This window comes from Dermacentor andersoni, chromosome 8, assembly GCF_023375885.2.
Source record: "Dermacentor andersoni chromosome 8, qqDerAnde1_hic_scaffold, whole genome shotgun sequence".
NCBI classification, from domain to species: Eukaryota; Metazoa; Arthropoda; class Arachnida; order Ixodida; family Ixodidae; genus Dermacentor; species Dermacentor andersoni.
The window spans coordinates 141265822-141284885 of NC_092821.1; the positions used below are offsets into that span (position 1 = coordinate 141265822).

The 19064-nt window shown below is 44.8% G+C and overlaps 2 protein-coding genes across 6 annotated transcripts in view; one reads left to right on the forward strand and one right to left on the reverse strand.

The window, feature by feature from the left end:
* Positions 1-353: 353 nt before the first annotated feature.
* LOC126525864 (uncharacterized) lies at positions 354-10156 on the forward strand. The gene is made up of 4 exons (XM_050173831.3): positions 354-559; positions 3523-3741; positions 3990-4219; positions 8048-10156. The coding sequence occupies exons 1-4, from the start codon at positions 374-376 to the stop codon at positions 8151-8153; spliced, it is 741 nt and encodes a 246-aa protein (XP_050029788.2). The 5' UTR covers positions 354-373; the 3' UTR covers positions 8154-10156.
* A 4058-nt stretch (positions 10157-14214) lies between these two features.
* The window catches only part of Not3 (CCR4-associated factor Not3), a 56135-nt gene continuing 51285 nt past the window's right edge, over positions 14215-19064 (reverse strand). For all 5 annotated transcript variants that reach the window (XM_050173814.3, XM_050173813.3, XM_055067898.2 and 2 more), the window contains 2 exons: positions 18548-18673; positions 14215-16711 (listed from right to left, as the gene is read on the reverse strand). In XM_050173814.3, the coding sequence (XP_050029771.2) occupies positions 16613-16711; positions 18548-18673 (225 nt within the window). In that variant the 3' untranslated portion in view covers positions 14215-16612. The remainder of the gene's footprint in view (positions 16712-18547; positions 18674-19064) is intronic.

Consider the following 19064-nt stretch of genomic DNA (forward strand, 5'->3'; position numbering starts at 1 on the left):
ACGAGCGGTGTGGTAACGAGCGCCGTCTTGCCTACGTTTGCTACAACTGGCATTGTTTGCTTTCAGGTTTAAACGTAATGCATCCGGTATGATACTGTTTCTTGGCATGCGTTCAGGCGATTATAGTATTACAATTGTGACATATCTATAGCGTTGCTATAGCTCTCTAACTAGCAGCAAGTCATCTCGCACATTCCATAGGGCTCAAAGGCGAAATGATTAAAATCTAGCGGTACGGTCCAATTTATTCGTTAAAATTTAACAATAGGATATTTAAGTGTACTTATGAAGCATCGGGAGGCGCTACATCAAATAAGAATATTTGTTTTTTGTTTTCTATTAGGCGCTTAGGCGTTCGCGTGCTCCCGTTCCCATGGCAACTTGCATTATGACGTCACCGAAGGGGCGGCCACCATCATCATGGCTGGTTGCGTTATGCAGGCGACGCAGTGATCTTCGGCCTCTTGGTTCTCTATGCTCTGGCGTTAGAGTCGAAGGTGTTGTTTTACCAAGAGCGTTGAATTCGGGCTCAAACCTGGAGCCGACACACCCCGAAAAAGTAAGCGTTCCGGTTTGCTTTTTCTTTAGCTATAAGCGCCGTACCACCGGCCGTTGCATACCGTTGCTACCGCGCCGTTTTTTTCCGCGTATCCTATATCTGCTGACGATCAATCCTCATGTAGCTGTAGCGGTCAGCGACGCCTGCTGACTACTACGCCGCGATTAGTGCCCTGTGACCTCTTTAAAAAGCTCGCGTTTTCGTCACAGAGCGCTGGGTAACAGCCGATAACGCTGGACGTGGAGCCGTGAGTGAATTTTCATGCCAGATGTGCTTTCTGAGAAACTCCACAACGTAAACATAGTATCAGGGTCGCTTTCTGTCGGCATTGTTCGTTCTAATCGATACATTCTGCCGTGCATCCCGCATGTCACGTCAAGTTTATCTGCTGAGAGCGGAGCGAAACTGTCAGCTGACTCGGGGGCGCATTGTTATGTCTGCAGTATCGCAGTTAACGACAGTGGCCATTGCTACAGGCTGTCTAGATTCCTTTCGTGTTTTTATATGCATATGCCTGTATAGAATCTAGTACTTTCAGCACGCTCGTGCATAGTCGTTTGCAGTTTTGAGCGCTATCGCTCCGACTCGTGTTGAAAGGGGTAAAATAAAATAGGCTCGGAAAGCAGCGTACATACATAGAACGGAGGCTACTTATCCAAGGAGGTTTCTTATCTTGGGGCAATAAAAGCCTCCTGTCAACAGTTTATGAAGCGAACCGACCACGCCAAGCAAGTTTCTTTTCTCCGGGGGTTTGCGAGCCTCTGGATTTGCGTTTGATGAGTAGCGGGCTATGCCCGATCGAGTGTCAATGCAGAGGATTTTTCGTTTTCTGACTTCGCCGCCATAAGGTATAAGGCACGTGATTTCGGAAATCGGTTAAACGCGGCCGTTTAAACTAGCCGATCTGCTACGAAGCCTTGGGATTACGCTCAATTGTCGTTCCTCGATGTTCCTCGCGGTCGCAATCCATTCGCTTGTACTCGCGTACTCGGCCTTCACACAGGACTCTACGTATCTCGTTTGCTCTGAACCGCCACAGCCACCCTAGCCTGGCATCGTCTTTAGGCATACCGTAGGGACTTCTAAGTTCCGCGTTGGTGAAAACTGTCCGCAGGCGATTATTGTTTGGGGACAACATACACACTTACAAGAGTCTGCACCTTTTGGGACTTGTCGCACAACGATAATCGTCATCTGTCTTTCCCGCGTTTCCTTTCTTTAACGCTGCGAGCCCGGTACTTCCCAGTCACGAACGGTATGCGCGTTATCAGTGTGACACAGCATTCTCGACAGGAAAGTAGCGAGCGCCTAGTTTTCAAGAAAAGCCTGTTTCACATGAAAAGGAAACGCAAGCAAGGATGACGATTATTGTTGTGAGACAAATATACACCCCAAAAGGTGCAACCGTTTTAAGAGTGTACATCCTCGGGGGTGTAAATTTATAAAAGCGCACTCTTAAGCAAAATTACATCCTTTGGGTACAAGATACGCCCCAAAGGGTGTAAATTTTTCTCAGTGTATGTTGACTTCACTCTACATTTTTAGACGAAGGTACACCCTTTGGGGTGTATATCTCCCACATAACGATAATCGTCATCTGCCTGCTTGCGTTTCCTTTCTTGAAAACGCCGCGCCCACTACTATCCTATCGGGAATGCCATGTCATGCTGATAACGCGCATGCCGTTCGTTACTGGGAAGTACCTTACTGGGAAGTACCGGGCTTGCCGCGTTAAAGGAAATGCGGACAAGATAGATGGCGTTTATTGTTGTGTGGCAAGATATGACCCAAAGGGTGTAATGTTGTTTTAGAGTGTAAAAACATTTGCACCCTTTGGGGTGTATATTTGCCACACAATAATCTTCATCTGTCTTGCCCGACTTGCAAGACCGGTACTTCCAAGTCACCAATGGCATGTGTGTTATCAGCATGACAGATCATTCTTGGGAGGAAAGTAACAGAGCGAAGTGTTTTCAAGAAAGGAAATGTGGGCAAGATGGATGACGATTATTGTTGTGTGGCAAATATATGCCCTACAAGGCATAAACATTTCTTAGTATGTTAAACAAATGTGCACCCTTTGGGTTGTATTTGTCACACAACAATAATCGTCATCTGTTTTGCTTGTGTTTTCCTTTCTTGAAAACGCTATGCTGGCTACTTTCCTGTCGAGAATGCTCTGTCATGCTGATGATGTACATGCGGGTTTATGACTTGGAAGTACTGGGCTGGCAGTGTTAAAGAAAGGGTTAAAGAAAAGAAATGGAGACAAGACAGATGATGGTTATTTGTTGTGTGGCCAGATATGACCCAAATGGTGTAATTTTGCTGAAGAGTGCAGGACATCGCCTGTCAGACTTGCGTTCTCTTTCTTGAAAACTCCACACTCGCTACTTTCATGTCAAGAATGCTATGTCACGTTGATAATGCGCATCTCGTTCATGACTCGAAAGTTCCGGGCACACAGCGTTAATGAATGGAAAGGCACGCCAAATAGATGCATATTATTGTTTAGGGCAAGAGGGAGCCCCAAAGGGTGCAAACTATTGTTATGCAGCACAAGTTGTACTCTTGTAAATAATGATGGACACAGCTGGGCTGTACTGCCACCGATGTACAAGGCACAATATTAATGAAAATAATGAAGGTGTATGAAAATAGTGCAACTTGTGTGACATACGTCAGAAGATATGCATATGTCAAAAGGTGACATACGTCAGAAGGTGAATTTACGCTCTGTTAAGGTAGGGTGCTCCCAATTTAATTGATCATTTGCGAGTCTCAAAAGCTACTACCCTCAAAATACTATTTGAACTCAAAGCCATGTGCTCAGGCTTCACAGGAATGTAGCATTTTTCAAATACCGTGTTCTGCAAACTTTTCTGTCACGCTGTACTTTGTTCAGTGCCCTGTTAAAAAAATCCTATTTGCATATAGTGATCTTGTGCTCAACTATCTTGCAGATGTCCGCACCCCAAGTCCCTTACCCCCACCAGGCCCCGTACCCTCCCCCTCAGCCATCATTTCCCCAGATGCCCTATGACCCCCCGCCACCGTACAATCCGCAAGCTGGCAATGATGGATACCCGCAGCCAGGATGGATATCATCGGCCTCGGCACCGCAGCAGCCTCCACCTCAACCACAGCAGCCGCAGGCTACAGTCTTTAACCCAGCCGCTCAGGTAGAGCATTACTTACCCAACCTCCCGGCAGGTAGCGATGCAGACATCAACATAAATTGCAAGAGACAGCCTCAGTCTACAAAACTAGGCTTCATTGATGCGGCCTACTTGGGGCTTTGATATCCTTGCATCTTGAAAACGTTGAGCAAAACTGAGTATTAAAGGCCATGAAATGTCAGGCGCACTGCGCCTCTTGTGATGGTTCTCACTGCACACATGACATGCACTGTCTGACCTCCACCCTTCAGGGTTACGTCAAGCAGGGGTCAACCTATGTGCCCACCGGTCAGCCCGGCATGGTGCCACCAGCAGGGTACTACCCGTCGGGTGGTCAGCCAGGGCTCCCTGGTGGCGGCTACTACAACAGTAGCACACAGCAACCCATGCCTGGAGGCTACTACCCCGGACAACCTGCTCCACCTCCAGGTGGCACTCAGGGATACTATGGTGCAACGGGTTACCCTGGGGCCAACACAGTGTAAGTGACAACTCTCCCTTTGGGGGACGTTCTGGATAGACCACTTTTACCATGGCCACTATGTGAGTGTGCAAGATAAAGCTTCATAACTGAAATCTGGGGGCAGGTTAAGAGAACCCCCAGATGGTCAAAGTTAATCCAGAGCAATCCGCTATTATGCCTCTCATAGCCTCTAAGTTTCTTTAGAACGTCAACTTGTGAAGTATGGATGTGAAATTTCGTATTTATCTTTTCTTTTTCTGCCTCAAATTTACATGCATGCCCTCTCAAACTTAGAAGAAAGGTTCTGGCAAGCATTGTAGCAGCCTAGTTTACTACAGTACTTCTTTCCATGCGTCAGCTTTCTTTTACCCCGAAGGTGAATACGCCATGTCATTGTGAAATACTGGTTTCTCTGTTCCTGCGAGCTGCAGCTGCCATATGAGAGCAGCCCTCTTCCTATTGTTACTCTTATGAACGTCATCATCATACCTGGCCTTATTGCAGCTACACATAAAGAACTTTTGCTCGGCGTCATGTCACGATAACGCCAATGGTGCCAAGTCCGGCATTTTAAAACTAACTTAATATATCACATTAGTACAAGTGATTTTTAGGTGCCTGACGTGAGTTGGCCGAATTTCTGAAACTTCGGAAATATGTGTCAGCACTCCTTTAACCTCCAACAATCAACAAATTGGACAATACAGTTTCTCAGGCATTAAGGTTTTTTGCAGGAGAATGCGAACATCCGAAGTTGTACAGTATTTGCTTCTCTTCGAATATCAGGGATAACAACACCTAATAGAGTCTGCTGGGAGAAATACAGATGCAAGACAATGCAATGCATCTCTGTTCATTTGTCATTTGTAAATCAGCAAAGAATGTTGATGCCATGTAACAGAGTGCAGACTTCTGTCAAGCTGCACTTTTGTGGCGTTTTGTATGTGCCCTGGCAGCATGCGACATGATGCCAAATAAATACTGAATGAGTTAATGAATGAATGAGCTATTAGACTGGGAAGGCTTGGGAGTGAGAATCAATGGCGAATGTCTTGGCATCTTTTGGTTTGCAGATGACATTGGCCTGTTCAGCAACACTGGGGATAAACTGTAACAAATGATTGAATACCTTAACCAAGAAAGTGCAAGAGTGGGTTTGAAGATTAATCTGTAGACGACAAAGGTTCATTAGCCTGGCAATGGAACAAGAATTCATGATCGCCAGTCAGCCTCTGGAGTCTGTGCAGGAGTATGTTTAACTAGGTCAATTAGTCACAGGGGACCCTGATCATGAGAAAGGAACTTACATAAGAAAAAAAATGGGTTGGAGTGCATACGGCAGCCATTACCAAATCCTGAATGGGAGCTTACTACTGTTGTTGAAAAGAAAAGTCTGTAATCATTGCATTGTACCGATGATAACATATGGTGCAGAAATTTGGAGGTTAACAAAGAAGCTCGAGAACAGGTTAAGGACTACGCAAAGAGCGATGGAATTAAAAATGTTAGGTGTAATGTTAACAGACAGGAAGAGAAGCAGTGTGAATCGGAGAGCAAATGGTGTGCGCCGATGCTCATCTTGACATTAGAAAAAAATGGGAGCTGGGCAGGCCATTTAATACATAGGGCAGATAACCGGTGGACCATTAGTTACAGAAAGGGTGCCAAGGGAAGGAAAGCACAGTCAAGGATGGCAAAGAATTAGGTGGGGTGATAAAAATAAGAAATTTTCAGGCACAAAGCGGATAATTGCAGATCACTGGGAGAGGCCTTTGTCCTCAGTGGGCATTTATGTAGGCTGATGATGATGACAATGAAATTAATGAATTCTGTCCCCAATGATCCTCCTGCAAGGGAACTGCGGTTGTTCAGCAAGCAACAGTGAGTAGCTAACTTCCGCTTAATGATTTCCAGTCAACCAGTAAGGCAGCTAATGAGTTTTTCTTGGCAAAGCAAATTACCATGTGGACAATCCCGCTATATTTGCATCCTTTCATAAGGATGTACAGTGGTGTAGTGCAGTCGACGTCCATTAATTCGGCACTGACGGGACCGACGCAACTGATTGAATTATCTGGCCGGTCGAATTAAACAAGATACAGAAAAAAACAATAAACACTGCTGAAGCATTTGGCAGCATTTGCCCGTGTCTAACACGCTCCATTATCAAGCGCGCGCACATTCCTGTGTGTCCAAATTAGAAAAGTAATGTAGAAATGAGAATAAAGCTCCTAAACAGAGAAGAAAGGTAACGTGCACCTGATCTTTTAGCAAGAAAAATCGGCAGCGTTCTAACACGTTGTATAATAGCAGCCAGTTTTCTAAGGTCAGCTTCGCCGCGGTACATTCGTGTTGTGCGGTAAAGCATACGAACGTCGCGAAGACAGTTTTGGTTTCGTATTCTATTGCACTGAAAAGGCGATTTCCCACACAACTTTCTTTCAAAAAAACAACAACAAAAGGTTTGCGTTAGAATGGCATGAATACTGTAATTGTACATTGCGAGCTACAGTTATTGCTTAAAAATTTTCCTAAGGCAGGCCATAGATAGGTGCTTTCAACGGGAGATGTGTGTTCAACATGTTCACTGTCCCCTAAGCACCGTCGAGACACACCGCCCATATGAGGCGGGCACTTGATGACTGGTCAAATTCAAATTATCCGGCAAAGGCCAATTTTGGGATCAAAATAATGAAAGTTTGGTCCCATAGAAATGCATGGGCTCCGGCTGGGACCTTCGGTCATGATGGAAGTAGCTGGAGACAAAATGAACAGAACTGCATTACCGACTGCACATTCAATGAACTGTGGGGTTCTCACCCGTGCTCTTGGGACAAAGGAACGACAACACCGTAGTGCAAACAATCACAAGGGCAGTTATTGCACCTTTCATAGATCAATGCCTGCTAGCGGAGTTGCTATCCACAAAACATGCCTATGGGTGCGCGACAAATCGCGGAAGTCAGACTCACCGCGACCGGATAGCGAGCGAATATGTTTGCCTCATGCTGGATCCCAACGCCTGGTCGTTCGCGCGTACGGTCACGCGAACGGTGGCGCGTTCGAAGGAGCCCTCGCGAGATGGTCTCGCAGAAGCATGGATCGTCCGCGCCACTAGCCGAACCCGAACCAAAGATCCTTTTCGCGCCCAAGTAGCCCCGCCGGTAGGCGGCGTTAGCAGCGCAACGCTCACGCCATCTCTCGTACTGCGTTTCAACCAGACAGACTGCCGCGGGCATCACGCAGGCCACGCGGCGAAGCCGGATTGCAGGAGACGGGAGCTATGTGGGAAAACAACATATCAGGGGACGCGTGAGAGTCGCGCATCCCCACAGAACATAGCGCTCTGTGTGTACTTGATCATGTGCTGTTGTTCCTGGGCTTCATTAATGTCAATTGTGATGGTGTGCCAGATATAATCACTTATTTTCAATTTCAGCTAAAATCATTCATTACATATAGTACTAGTACATTTAGGTCTGAGGTACAGAAGGAGGTCACGAAAGTCGGACTGTAAGGCAGAGACCTCCTCTTAATACTTACAAGCAGAAAAATTGAATTGTCCAGTTCTGTATCGTGTGACATGCGTCTCTCTTTACAAAGTGAACTCTTTGCAAACTTATTTCACTTGTTTACAGATGAGAAAAAATATTCGGTATTTGATACACTAGGATCATTTCTCTTGTGCATTCGATTAGGGAGCTTCGTTATTGACATGCCTAGATATTTTATTGTTTTTTAAATCTCCCTCATAATGTATCGGTAGGATTCTGTTGCAAGTGGCAGCTGTCTGAATGACATGTACTTTATAAGCTGCATCAACGCAACTCTGTCTCCTTTGCACAGTGTCGTCCGCGAGCAGACCCAGGAGACGAGTCGCATGGATGACCTGGCGAAGTGCTGCCTCGGCACGTGCTGCCTGACGTGGTTCTGCTGTTGGCTGACGGACTAATCGGCAACCGAGCCCCCGACCGACTTGACTCTCGGTCAACCAAGTCCACTGCAGCAAACGTGCCATCCATGCATGCCATCACCACCATTTTTTAATGGCTGCTGTCTCTAAATGCGCCCACATCCACCGCCCAGTTTTTTTTTTTTTTTTTTTTTCCCCGAGTCAACTGCTATAAATTCCTCTCCATCACAGCAGGTATTAGCCATAAGCTCCTGCTGTGCTTACCGAAGAGCTACTTGGTTGTATTACACTATCCATGAGCGGTTTTCCATGTTCTACTCTAGGTAGGCACTAATAACTTGTATAAGTACACAACAGAGCTTGTTTATATATTTTGTTACAATATCTCTACGTATACACTTTTAGACTTTCCCCCAGAAAGTTGGGATTTACTTAGAGATCTTGGGTCCCATGCATTGCCGGGTGGCGAAGAAGTGTTCGTTTAACTCTTCGATAGTCATTGAATTCAGTATTAATATTTCTCTAAAAAAAGAAAAAAAGGCAGTCCCCTGTAAACACATTCTGTATTGTCAGCATGCTGGCACGAGTGAATTTGTATGCCGGGTTCATTTGCAACCTGCAAAGGATTGCTGCTGGCCATTTGGTTTTACAGAAACAAGTGCCCATTAGCCTGGAAAAATGGTGATAGGGGTTCATTTCTGTTCTTATATCGTGCTTTGTGTATAGAAGTACTCCTATTTGCGGCGACTAATATATACATATATAAAAATCTTGCTTTTTGCGAGTTAGTCTCGACTTCGTGTCGTCATTTTGGCAATGAAATTCGGTTACCCCTTACAACACCTGGGGCTCGACGGTGGCTTACTCAGTTTTTTGTTGATGTTTGTAAGATTCTACAGTCTATGTGATACAAACCTCTATACAGAAAAAAAAAATTCCCATTCCACCACGCATGCATTACAGGTGTCTAGTAATAATGTCCCAATCTTGTAGACCATTCCCATTTCTTGCCTGCGACACGCTGCTAGCAAGTGCGTTAAAAAAAGCGCTTAAGTAGGTATATTATACACACACTGTTGGTGTAGATTGTGTTTAAGATAACAGAGTGCATGTTTTGTCTACCATGTCTTTCGAGGCGTGGCATAGACTGGAATGGTGGACTGTTGAATCTCCAGAGACAGCGATACAGGAAAGTTTCCATGCAGCACTAAATGCAGGGCCAATGTTGCGCCAGCATAATCCTTTTAGAGGCCAACAATGCCTAAAAAGGGCCATCATTGTCCATTAAAATGCCAATATGACCCATGTTGCACCAATACTGGTCCAGCTCTGTGCTGCTTAGGTGTGTGTTGGACTGGTTTGATGGATTGTTGACAGTTTGTGTTGTCACTGCGTTGGAAAGCTTTAATGTTTATTACCTCATTGAGGGTTGTTTACAGAGTTGTTTCTCTGTTGTCCCTTGTCAGAACTATTAAGCATGGTTAACTTTGTCACAAAAAAAGGGAAGGCAGTGTATGATTGTTGTTGCTGTTGTCTTCAAGGATTGGAGTTTAAATGCATTCTGCCAATTTTGCTACCAAACGGTACCTTCTCTCTCGGCTCACAACTATAGACCTATTAACTTAATAAAACATGCAGCATGTTTGCAATATGCACAGATGATTGTAAGTGTTGCCTAAATGCCTGCTCAATTTAATTGAATGCAAAAAAAACGCCTTGAGGGGCAAGTGGATGCTTCACAATTAAATCGGTGGCAATATGTCCATGAAAACGCACATTAAGTTATTACAGAAAGACTTAGCAATCCAAGAAATGCCTGCACGAGTGCTTGTAGGGAGCACTTGGAGTTGTGCAAAATTTTCCACCATGTAAAGCACAATCTCTTGCTTCTGCACCAAAACTCCACACAATTAATAAAAATTGGACAAGTGGCATTTACGCAACACAATTGTAGGTGTGATGCTATCTGATAAGGCAAAGGGATTCTGTGTTCATCGTATGCCACAGGGAACAATAAACATGTTTGTTGCATGCTCAGAGAAGGCTCATCATTTTATGGTAACCGACACTTGTTTGAAGTACGACAAACGTTCCGAAGTAGCACTCAAACACTGAAAGGATAGCAACATTTTTTTTCCCATCTGCATGCTGTTCAGATCACAAAGGTTGCATTCTGATCAGAGATGTGCAATCATGCGAAGGACACAAGCATTCTATAAACCTTACATTCATAGAACAGCAAAAGAATTTTTGTCTTTCCGAAATTATAGTACGCTGGACTAACTATAAACGTCCATGTACAGCTTAAATATCGAACTTGGCAGTAGAATGTGGTAGCTTTTGTGGTGGATTTGTCTACATAGTCTGCAGCACACGCAAAAAACGTCGCATACCCCACTGCAGCTACAGCCTACCGAACTTTCAAAACAAGTGTGCAAATTTCAGAATTGTTGGCAATTATACGATTGGTAACCGACACTCGCCGTGTGTAATTTTTATATTGCGATATTCTTTCAGATGTGAAAATCATTGAATTGTAGAAACTAGCACAGGGATACTAATTATTCGTACATAATGTATCTGACAAAAAGCTTTGTGAACGTTGAATTCAGGATTCGTTGAGAAGCCATACAGGCAGTGCATGCAGACAGTGCCACATTCTCCCCCTAGTGTTTAGTACGAAAACTGGTGTCAACAATGAGCATGGCAAAGAATCTGTTGTTCCTGCACAAACCAAAGAAAATTGCTAGTTCTTGAAACCATACTGCCTCACTGTTTCTTTTTCACTGCAAGTTATCTAGCAAAAACGAAAGAAGCTTCAGCTGAATTTAATGATCATCCACTTCTTTAATACATTTCTTTTTCTTGCATGGAAAATATGACATCAGTTCCACTGGAGGAAGATGTTTGGTTCTAATACTTATACTGCTGCAATTCCTTTAAACATATCCGCTCTGGCAAGCGTACCAATTTTCACCTGGACCTAAGCAAATGCACATCAACCAGACCAAACATTTTGTAGTCCCACGTTTTCTGTCCACATTAGAACTTTTGCTTTACAGAACACACTAAGTTACAAATCATTCTGGCATGAAAGTATTTTTCGCATTATTTACGGCTAGGTAATGAATTCAAATGAAAATCACCACAAGCACACTGTATCCATTTACCCTGAACATGTCAAAAACGTATAGGTTCTATGCATTCACAAATACTCAGGAGTCTGGTTCTGCACTAATGCTACATAACTTTCCACCAAGCTTACCTGCACAGTGGTTGGAAATTGGAAGAGCTCCAAAAGAGGATGGTCTCTAGCAACTTATATATTGTGCCCAGATGCAGAACAAAGGCCTTCAAGAAAGCCTTTGTTCCACAATTGCACAAGTGACATTAATTTGCATGGATCAGAGCCTCCGGTCTTTGCTGTACATTACTGTGTGCAAGGTAGGTTTAATTTCTGCATGCTGTTCTGGTTTTCCATTCTTTTTACGCTAAATTTCCTCAAACATTTTTGTGAATAGCATTGAAAGTCTGAGAGAGGCCTTGATTAGTTATTCAACCATGAAGTAAAATGAACTTTTTTTTCCTTGGAACATCCAGGTAAAGTTACGTCTATACAGTGCACTATTGTTCAAGATGCATTTCTAAGACCAGTTTGTTTTGCATCTTTGGACAGTCTGTCCAAAGTTTTGCTCGCACATCTTTACTGGAGACTAAATAGCCTTTCAAATGGTTTCCATGGTTAGCAAGTGAAAATAAAATATTGAATGAAACATTTGGGTTAATGCGCAAAGTCACTGTGATGAGCCTTGTGCATTACAAACATTTCAACTCTTATTTGGGTTGTTTTATGCCTTCACACTATGTTCTTCAGTAAAACACTATTATGAACACTAATAGGGTTTCAGATAAGCTATTGTAAAAAAAAAAATTTATTGCGAAGTGAAATAACTCTTTGCTAGAGAAGTATTTGGGTCACAACACGAGGTCCCTTCTGTCTAGTGCTGGATATGAAGGGTTCAATATTTTAAGTCTTTCAATCGCATCGACTTAATTTTTGCTGAAGCACCTTTAAAGTAATTAGCCGTTGACAAACCTTGTAAGTTAATGGATTGTCAAGGTCTTAAAGAAGCAAGGCCTTTGTTGCACAGCCCATGGTGTTCGAAATACAGTTAAATATTCGTTCTCTGGAAACATATGCGTCAAACTAGAAAAAGACAGGCACAGCAGTTGTTTTTTTTTCACGAACGGAAAAAAGTTCTTTTTTTATTTTTTCCACCTCTTTCATTCACATGGGGGGAGGACTTTTAAAGTCCAGACTCCAAAGCGGGGACGGGAAACGCTTGGTTCCTCCGTCCCCCCTATTGAAATATATTTACACAGTGCCCCGAGGCGAGATCTGCAAAAACCTTGTGTTCCCTTGACAACCCCTGGTGAACCACGGCCCCTCAGATATTTTTTTTTTTAAGACCCCAGGCAACACCCCACCTCTCTCAAAACACCCGTGTATATTTTTTTTTCTTTTTTTTTTGGCTCGGTTGACAACCCCCTCCGAAAATCACCCTTTCCCACCTACACCTTTATCATTTTTTTTTTGTGCTCCAATAATAACAGCGTTCGACCACCTCTTTCCTTGCCTGTTCAAACCTTCCAAGTGCTGAAGCAATAGGCGATGAGCTCGGCAGGCGAGTCTGGCTTCCAAATAGTTGTCGGAAGCCTATACACCAAGTGTGCGTACACCTCGCTGAAATTGCAGCCACAGTTGCATGGCAGTAACCCAAATTTTGTCTATCCTTTTTTACTACCCCGACAATTTTCTTTTTAACAGCTGTTTTATGTACATTTGTTCGTTGATGCTCGGGAGTTTTCAAAGAGCACGAATCTGAATGTGTTGACGAAATTTCATAGATGACAAATAAAATTTTGTTCTATTCTTTTCTTTGTTGAACTGCTGTGCCCACAAATTTGCATTTAAAAAATTGTGCACTGCCTATGTAATTTATTGCACCAGACTTCGCGAAACCGTCACCCCCTTGCGACAGCACTAGAAGCCACCAAAACAAAAAGACAAGTCGTCGGAGCACTGTCTCAAATTTTGCTTTTCCCAGTAAAAGAAAGTAAATTTTGTACAACCCTCTTATGCTTGAATTTTTTTTTAATTGCATCGATTCGGAGCATCAAATACGACCACACAGCAGCACACTGGCAACCAGCCGCGTAGGAAAACTAACCTCTCTTCGCTCCCTTCTCGTCACCTTGCAATTCGATGCATCAGCATCGAAAACACAACTTGCAGCAATAAGCAGACAATGGAATACAAATTTCTAGCTTGGGTTTGCGCAGTGACAAACGCAACCACCGATGTATTCCAATGCGAAGTGCATTGCAATTGTACGAATTTCGGCTGAAACTAACACCCGACGCCAGGAGGGAATCGGGGAAAAAAGAAACTAAAAAAACATTTCAAGTATGAAAGAAACGAGACGGCACATGTGGCAAGACAGAAAACCGAAGTCCAGTGCTTGGGCACGGCGACCTTTGGCTGCGCTGGCAAAAAAAGAAAAAGCAAAGAAAGGAAAAGAAGGTACTACTTCTCCAATGACTTCATCCCTTCGTATCCACCGCTACTCCTCCTCAAGCAGTGTAGCCAACAAACCGAGCGTCTAGCATTGAAAAAAAAAGAAGTGCAATAGTTCGAAATGAACTGAAATCGTTTAACCTCCACAGTGAAGATCGGACATTTGAAAAACCACTTCACCCAGCTTTCTTTTTCCCTTTTTGTCCAGTGACACCTCCAAGAACTGGTCTTTCCCATACCGAGTAATACTAAGCTGTATCACTTGCAGACGCTTGCTGAAGGCACTAATAAGACTATGGCAGCTCAGAACGGTGCGCCAAGAATTACCCAGCATTCCAAACAGACCTGCATCCGTTTGAGGGAAACGGACGCCACCCAGGAAAAGAAATAATGTCGACAATGACATCGGCGGTCGCACGAGAGAAAAAAAAAGAAGTTACGAAAACATAAATGCAGCAACCAACCACTTCCCTCGAACCTCTACCGCCAGCACAGTCAGAGATGGCCACAGCAGCAATCAAATTGGTTTCTTATTTATATTTATTTATACATATATATATATATAACGCACGTGCATAATAGATATATATGTACATTGTCACGCACATATTTACACGCTTTCTCTTTTCAAACCAGCACCGGACTTCGCACTCCCCGACGAGCCGGGTGCAGCGAAGGAAAATTGAGTCATTTAGAAAAACAAAAACGCCTCGGCAGCTGCATGCAAGGCTTTCAAGAAATAACGTAGACTTTGTCGCTGCTGCGAGCTCAAGCCAATGGTAGAGCACTTCTTCGCACACCGGTCAGAAATTTGTTTGCGGCAGAAGCCACATCTGCGTTGGAAGAAAAAAAAATGCTCTGCGATGATCAAGGCAAGGAGAAGGCAGATTGAGGCTACGCAGTTACTGGCTTTTTAAATCTTTTTTTGGCCTTTCCACAAGCAAGACTAGTCTTTTGAAAAACTTTGGGTGTGTGAAAAAACGCTGGAAAAAAAGAAATTTTGACAACGCGCCAGCAACCGTTACTCCTCAGGGTGATCCTCGGCTTGTGCAAGGGCGTAACATGCCGTGAAAACAGTTCGGTGCATACTTTGACTCCTTGGTGAGTGGACGACGGTACGGCAATTTTTTTGTTTTGTTTTTCCAGGCAAATGGAATGAGAGGGAGCAATTTGACGTGCTGGTCGACGACGGCCAGATTTCCGCACGCCACGAGCGGGCGAGACTGCAATGAAGGGAAAACGCGCGGCTTGCTCGGGCCCGCCCAGCAAGAGAGATACACCATTTGCTTCTGCAACACGCGAATGTGTAGAAAGAAAGAAAATAGAAGGGGGAGGGTCAAAGAATGCGTTTTTTTTTTTATGTATGTACAACACGTGCTGTGGATGAACAACACTGACACTCAAGATGATTGGGAGAAAAGGATGACAGGACATGTCGACATGAAGTAAGCGAGTCATTTGTGTTCGCAGTTCTAAAAAAATATCGAAGCTTATCGTACAAGATGAAGGCTGAAAGACAGAAACGTAGAAAAAGAAACGTACAGGGGGGCTACAACAGCGAAGGAAGATTGAGGCGTTAACAGAAGCACCGGAAGAATCTCAACATTGCTGTGCATCAAAAATGCAGTTCCTTTTTGCTGTTATTTCAGATTCCAGTCAGTCTCCTTCTTTAATTGTTATTTTTACGAATGTACAGCACGAAAAGCGAGACCCAAAATTGAGTGCTGCTTTTGCGCAATGCATGGGTGCGGCTCGACTAGACAAATCGCGCCGACACTTGCCGTCGCCACTTTTTCTTTTTTTTTGGTACCACTGTGTACATGACATCTACGAGGAGTTGGAAAAAGAAAAGAAAAAAAGAGAATTACGCGGCAGGTTGCCAGCCGACCACATACACCATTGGTTCTATTTAATTCCTTTGCCCCAGTTTTGCCACCGCAAATTTGTACGTTGTCGTCGTCGCCTTGCTCCTTTCACATTCTAGATCATCGTGCGACTGACCCGGTTGGCACGTCGCAAACAAACGCGGTGCCGATATAACACTCACGAGGTCCCGCGGCATGCCTACAGACGATCGCATACATCCACAGTACGCTCTCCCCAGTCCACTCGAAGTCCGTCCCACAGAGGCTCTAAAACGGGGGTTGATGTGGCAATGTGGCTGGCGCAACAGGTCACTCACTCACTCCCTCTTTTCCCCCAGGATGTTTCATGATGAGCAAAGAAGAAGAAGACCAAGAGAGGTAGCGAACATAAAAAATAAATATAAAACAACAAACAGATGCCGGAGAAGGAGAGAAAATAAAGAAAGTAAAAAGAAAACCATGAAACGGAGACTTGAACACTACTACGGCACGACGAAAACGCTGGCAGGCTTTTTGTGTGTTTGTGTGTCCCCCGGCGAAGTGGGCGTCGTGGATGGCTCGCCGAGTCCGAAAATGCGGCACAACAACATATGGTCCTCTTCTTCCGACGAAAAAAAAAAAGAAAGATCTAGCAGAGCACCTCGTTTTCGTTTCATCGCACGCATTCTCCCCTTGCACAGGCAGTGACGATGGTGCCGAAAGCGACAGCCGAGCAACACACAAGAAAATATAAAAATTGCGAACAAAAAAAAAATATATATGAAATAATGGGTTGACGGGTGAAAGTAGTATGCGCTCGGATTCGCCAAGGGGGGGGGAATGCGCGAGAAACAAGACGAAGTAACAATGCATAAAAAAAAAAGAAGAAACAGTAAAACCAGGGTCCGAGGGGGTCATGTGGTGCGTGCTCAGGTGGGGCCCCGAGCGGAGGAAACAACGGAAACGATGACGGAGCGGGCGGGTCGCAGCAGTAGGGGAGCAGAGACACAGGCTGCTGGAGTTGAAAAGAGTCCGGGGGGCCGAGGCTGCACGACGTGCGCCGAAGAAGACCCCACTCAGTTCAGATCTCTGTCTTCTAAGTACCTATACTCAAACGTGAAACCTTCCTTGCGCCTCTGACTCCACTTCTCGTAATCGAAGTAGATGTACGTCCCCTGCGGAAAAGGAAAGGATTTCGGCTGTAACAACGGGGGAGAGTAAATGCTACTTCTGTAATGTTGCCTGCCATGTGGTTCGTCTTGTACATTTTTCTAATGTTTAACTGAGCAGGCACAATCAAAGTGCAATGTTCTTCCGCCATTAGGGAGAACACCTACAGTAGTGAACAAAAAGATACAATATTTTGCATTTTGAGTCTCCCGAGTTAAACAACTCGGAAAGTTGGTGCTACATTATGCCAGACTGCTTAGCCTAGGGCAAAAGGCTCTTGAACACTCGCTCCCACGTTACGCTACTCGCATCGCAATCCCATCGTGCACACAAATGGTGTATTCCAAGAACGTACCGTGCTTATTCAAATAAAGGCCGACCTTTCTTTTTTTTACTGATATGTCATCCAAATTGAAGTATCAACCTATATTCGTGAGCCAAAGAATCTCGCCTTATATTAGTGGCAAAAGAATCTCGACCTATATTTAAGAACAAAGAACCTCAACCTTCATCTATATTCGTGAATACAGGTAGCAAAAATAATGTGCTGACAGAGTTCTTCCGTCATGCCTGCCGTAAAGCCAGTCTAGAGATTATCCAGGCTGGCTTAAGAAATCCTGCATATCCAACTCACTTGACGGCACCGAGCACGTGTCTGAACATGCCGAGGACGCCTGCAAAGCATGCGACCGTGACCTCTCTGTCAATTTCGACGAGGACACTGCTTGTGGCGTAGACTAGCGTGATCTAGTAGCCGAGCTTATGGGCAAGTAAAGGTGCGCCATGTTCAAAGTTTTTTTTGTCTAAAAAAGGCCTATGCCGACCTACATTCAAGATATTTCTTTCTAGGCTAGTTTCTCAGCACACTGGGGTCGAGTTACATAGGAGTAAATGCAGTATTGCAAGGATACCGCACACGTAAACCAATATGATAAGATACTTGCACATTGCTGGGAGAGATTTTGAATAACAACTGGAGAGGCTAGCCGAGTGAAAGGCTAGGCATGGCATGCTATTGCAAGTTTAATATACAATCACCGACTGATAAATTGGACACCGATAATTCGGACATGCTTGGTAATTCGGACAGCTTCGTGGCACTGCCAGTGGCCCCATAGACTCGGGTGCCCCCGCAGTCCACGAGCGCGACTCCGCGACGGAAGAGGCTGAACTGCCACCTGCCACAACGAGCTTAAATGCGGACGTCATTGATGACCTGCTAGGCTGCAGTGTGCAGATTTCTGCCGCCGGTTACATTTGAAGACATTGCAGACGACAGTGCGGTGCCGTCGTGTGCCGAAACGAACAACGACAAAACAATGGAGCAAGTTCTTCCACCGTCAAACAGCGACTATAACTGGGATGATGATGATGTGCCGTGTGCTCCGCAGCCTTCACATGCGGATCTGACTCGAACCTTTACAGTCCTTGCATTGGCATACAGAGACAACACAAAACTGGCAGAAATACAGGTGGACTTGGTTGCACATAAGCGAAAGTGCGTGCGGCAATGAACCAACCACTTCTCCCTTGCACAGGGGCCGTAAAACGTAAATGAAATTATCCTTTTTTGGATACACAAATTTTTTTTTTTCCAGGACATTCGATAGTTTGGACTTATTTACGTTTCCCGTAAAGTCCAAATTATCGGTCGTCAACTGTATGTCACATGTCAAAAAAAGGAGGGTTGCAGACTGAGTTCGACTACCCAGGGCACTTCAACCTGCACCGAAAGCTCAGCACACGAACGTTCTTGCGTTCGGTCGCCACGGGATCAAAGCAGCGGCAACTGGCAATCCAACCCCGGACCTTGCTCTCAGCAGAGTAGCAGAGGCACTTGCCTGTTCGTACTCGTCCGTGATGGTCTTGGGCTCCTCGTGCCTTTGGAACCACATCATGTACTTGGTGTGGAACCTCCAGGACTGCTTTTTTAAGGCCTTGGCTGCCAGGTACTGTGCCTTGGATCCCTGCCCCCGAAGAGATGTCACACAAGGTGGCCTCAGAGACTGGTGCACGAGCAACATTAGACAGCTTTAGAATGGCGCTTGTTTGTCGCCTTACGTACATTAAAGGCAAGCATCTCTGCGGGACGTCACGGTGCGCATCCCTACAAGACCTTTCATTTAAACGTACGGCAACGCAACCACAAGGAAGACGTTGAAAGACAGAGTGCCATCTGGTGCATCGCACCAAACGTATCGAAGCCGAGGCAGTCCATTGGCAACCACTGTCACTTCTGTGCCGACACGTCTCACTAGGCCTATGGACGCCGGAATGACTGAACGATCTAAAAAAAACATGGATGCGCTATGCATTCATAACTAAAATTTGAGGTGAGCTCAGAGAAGTGGAAGCTCA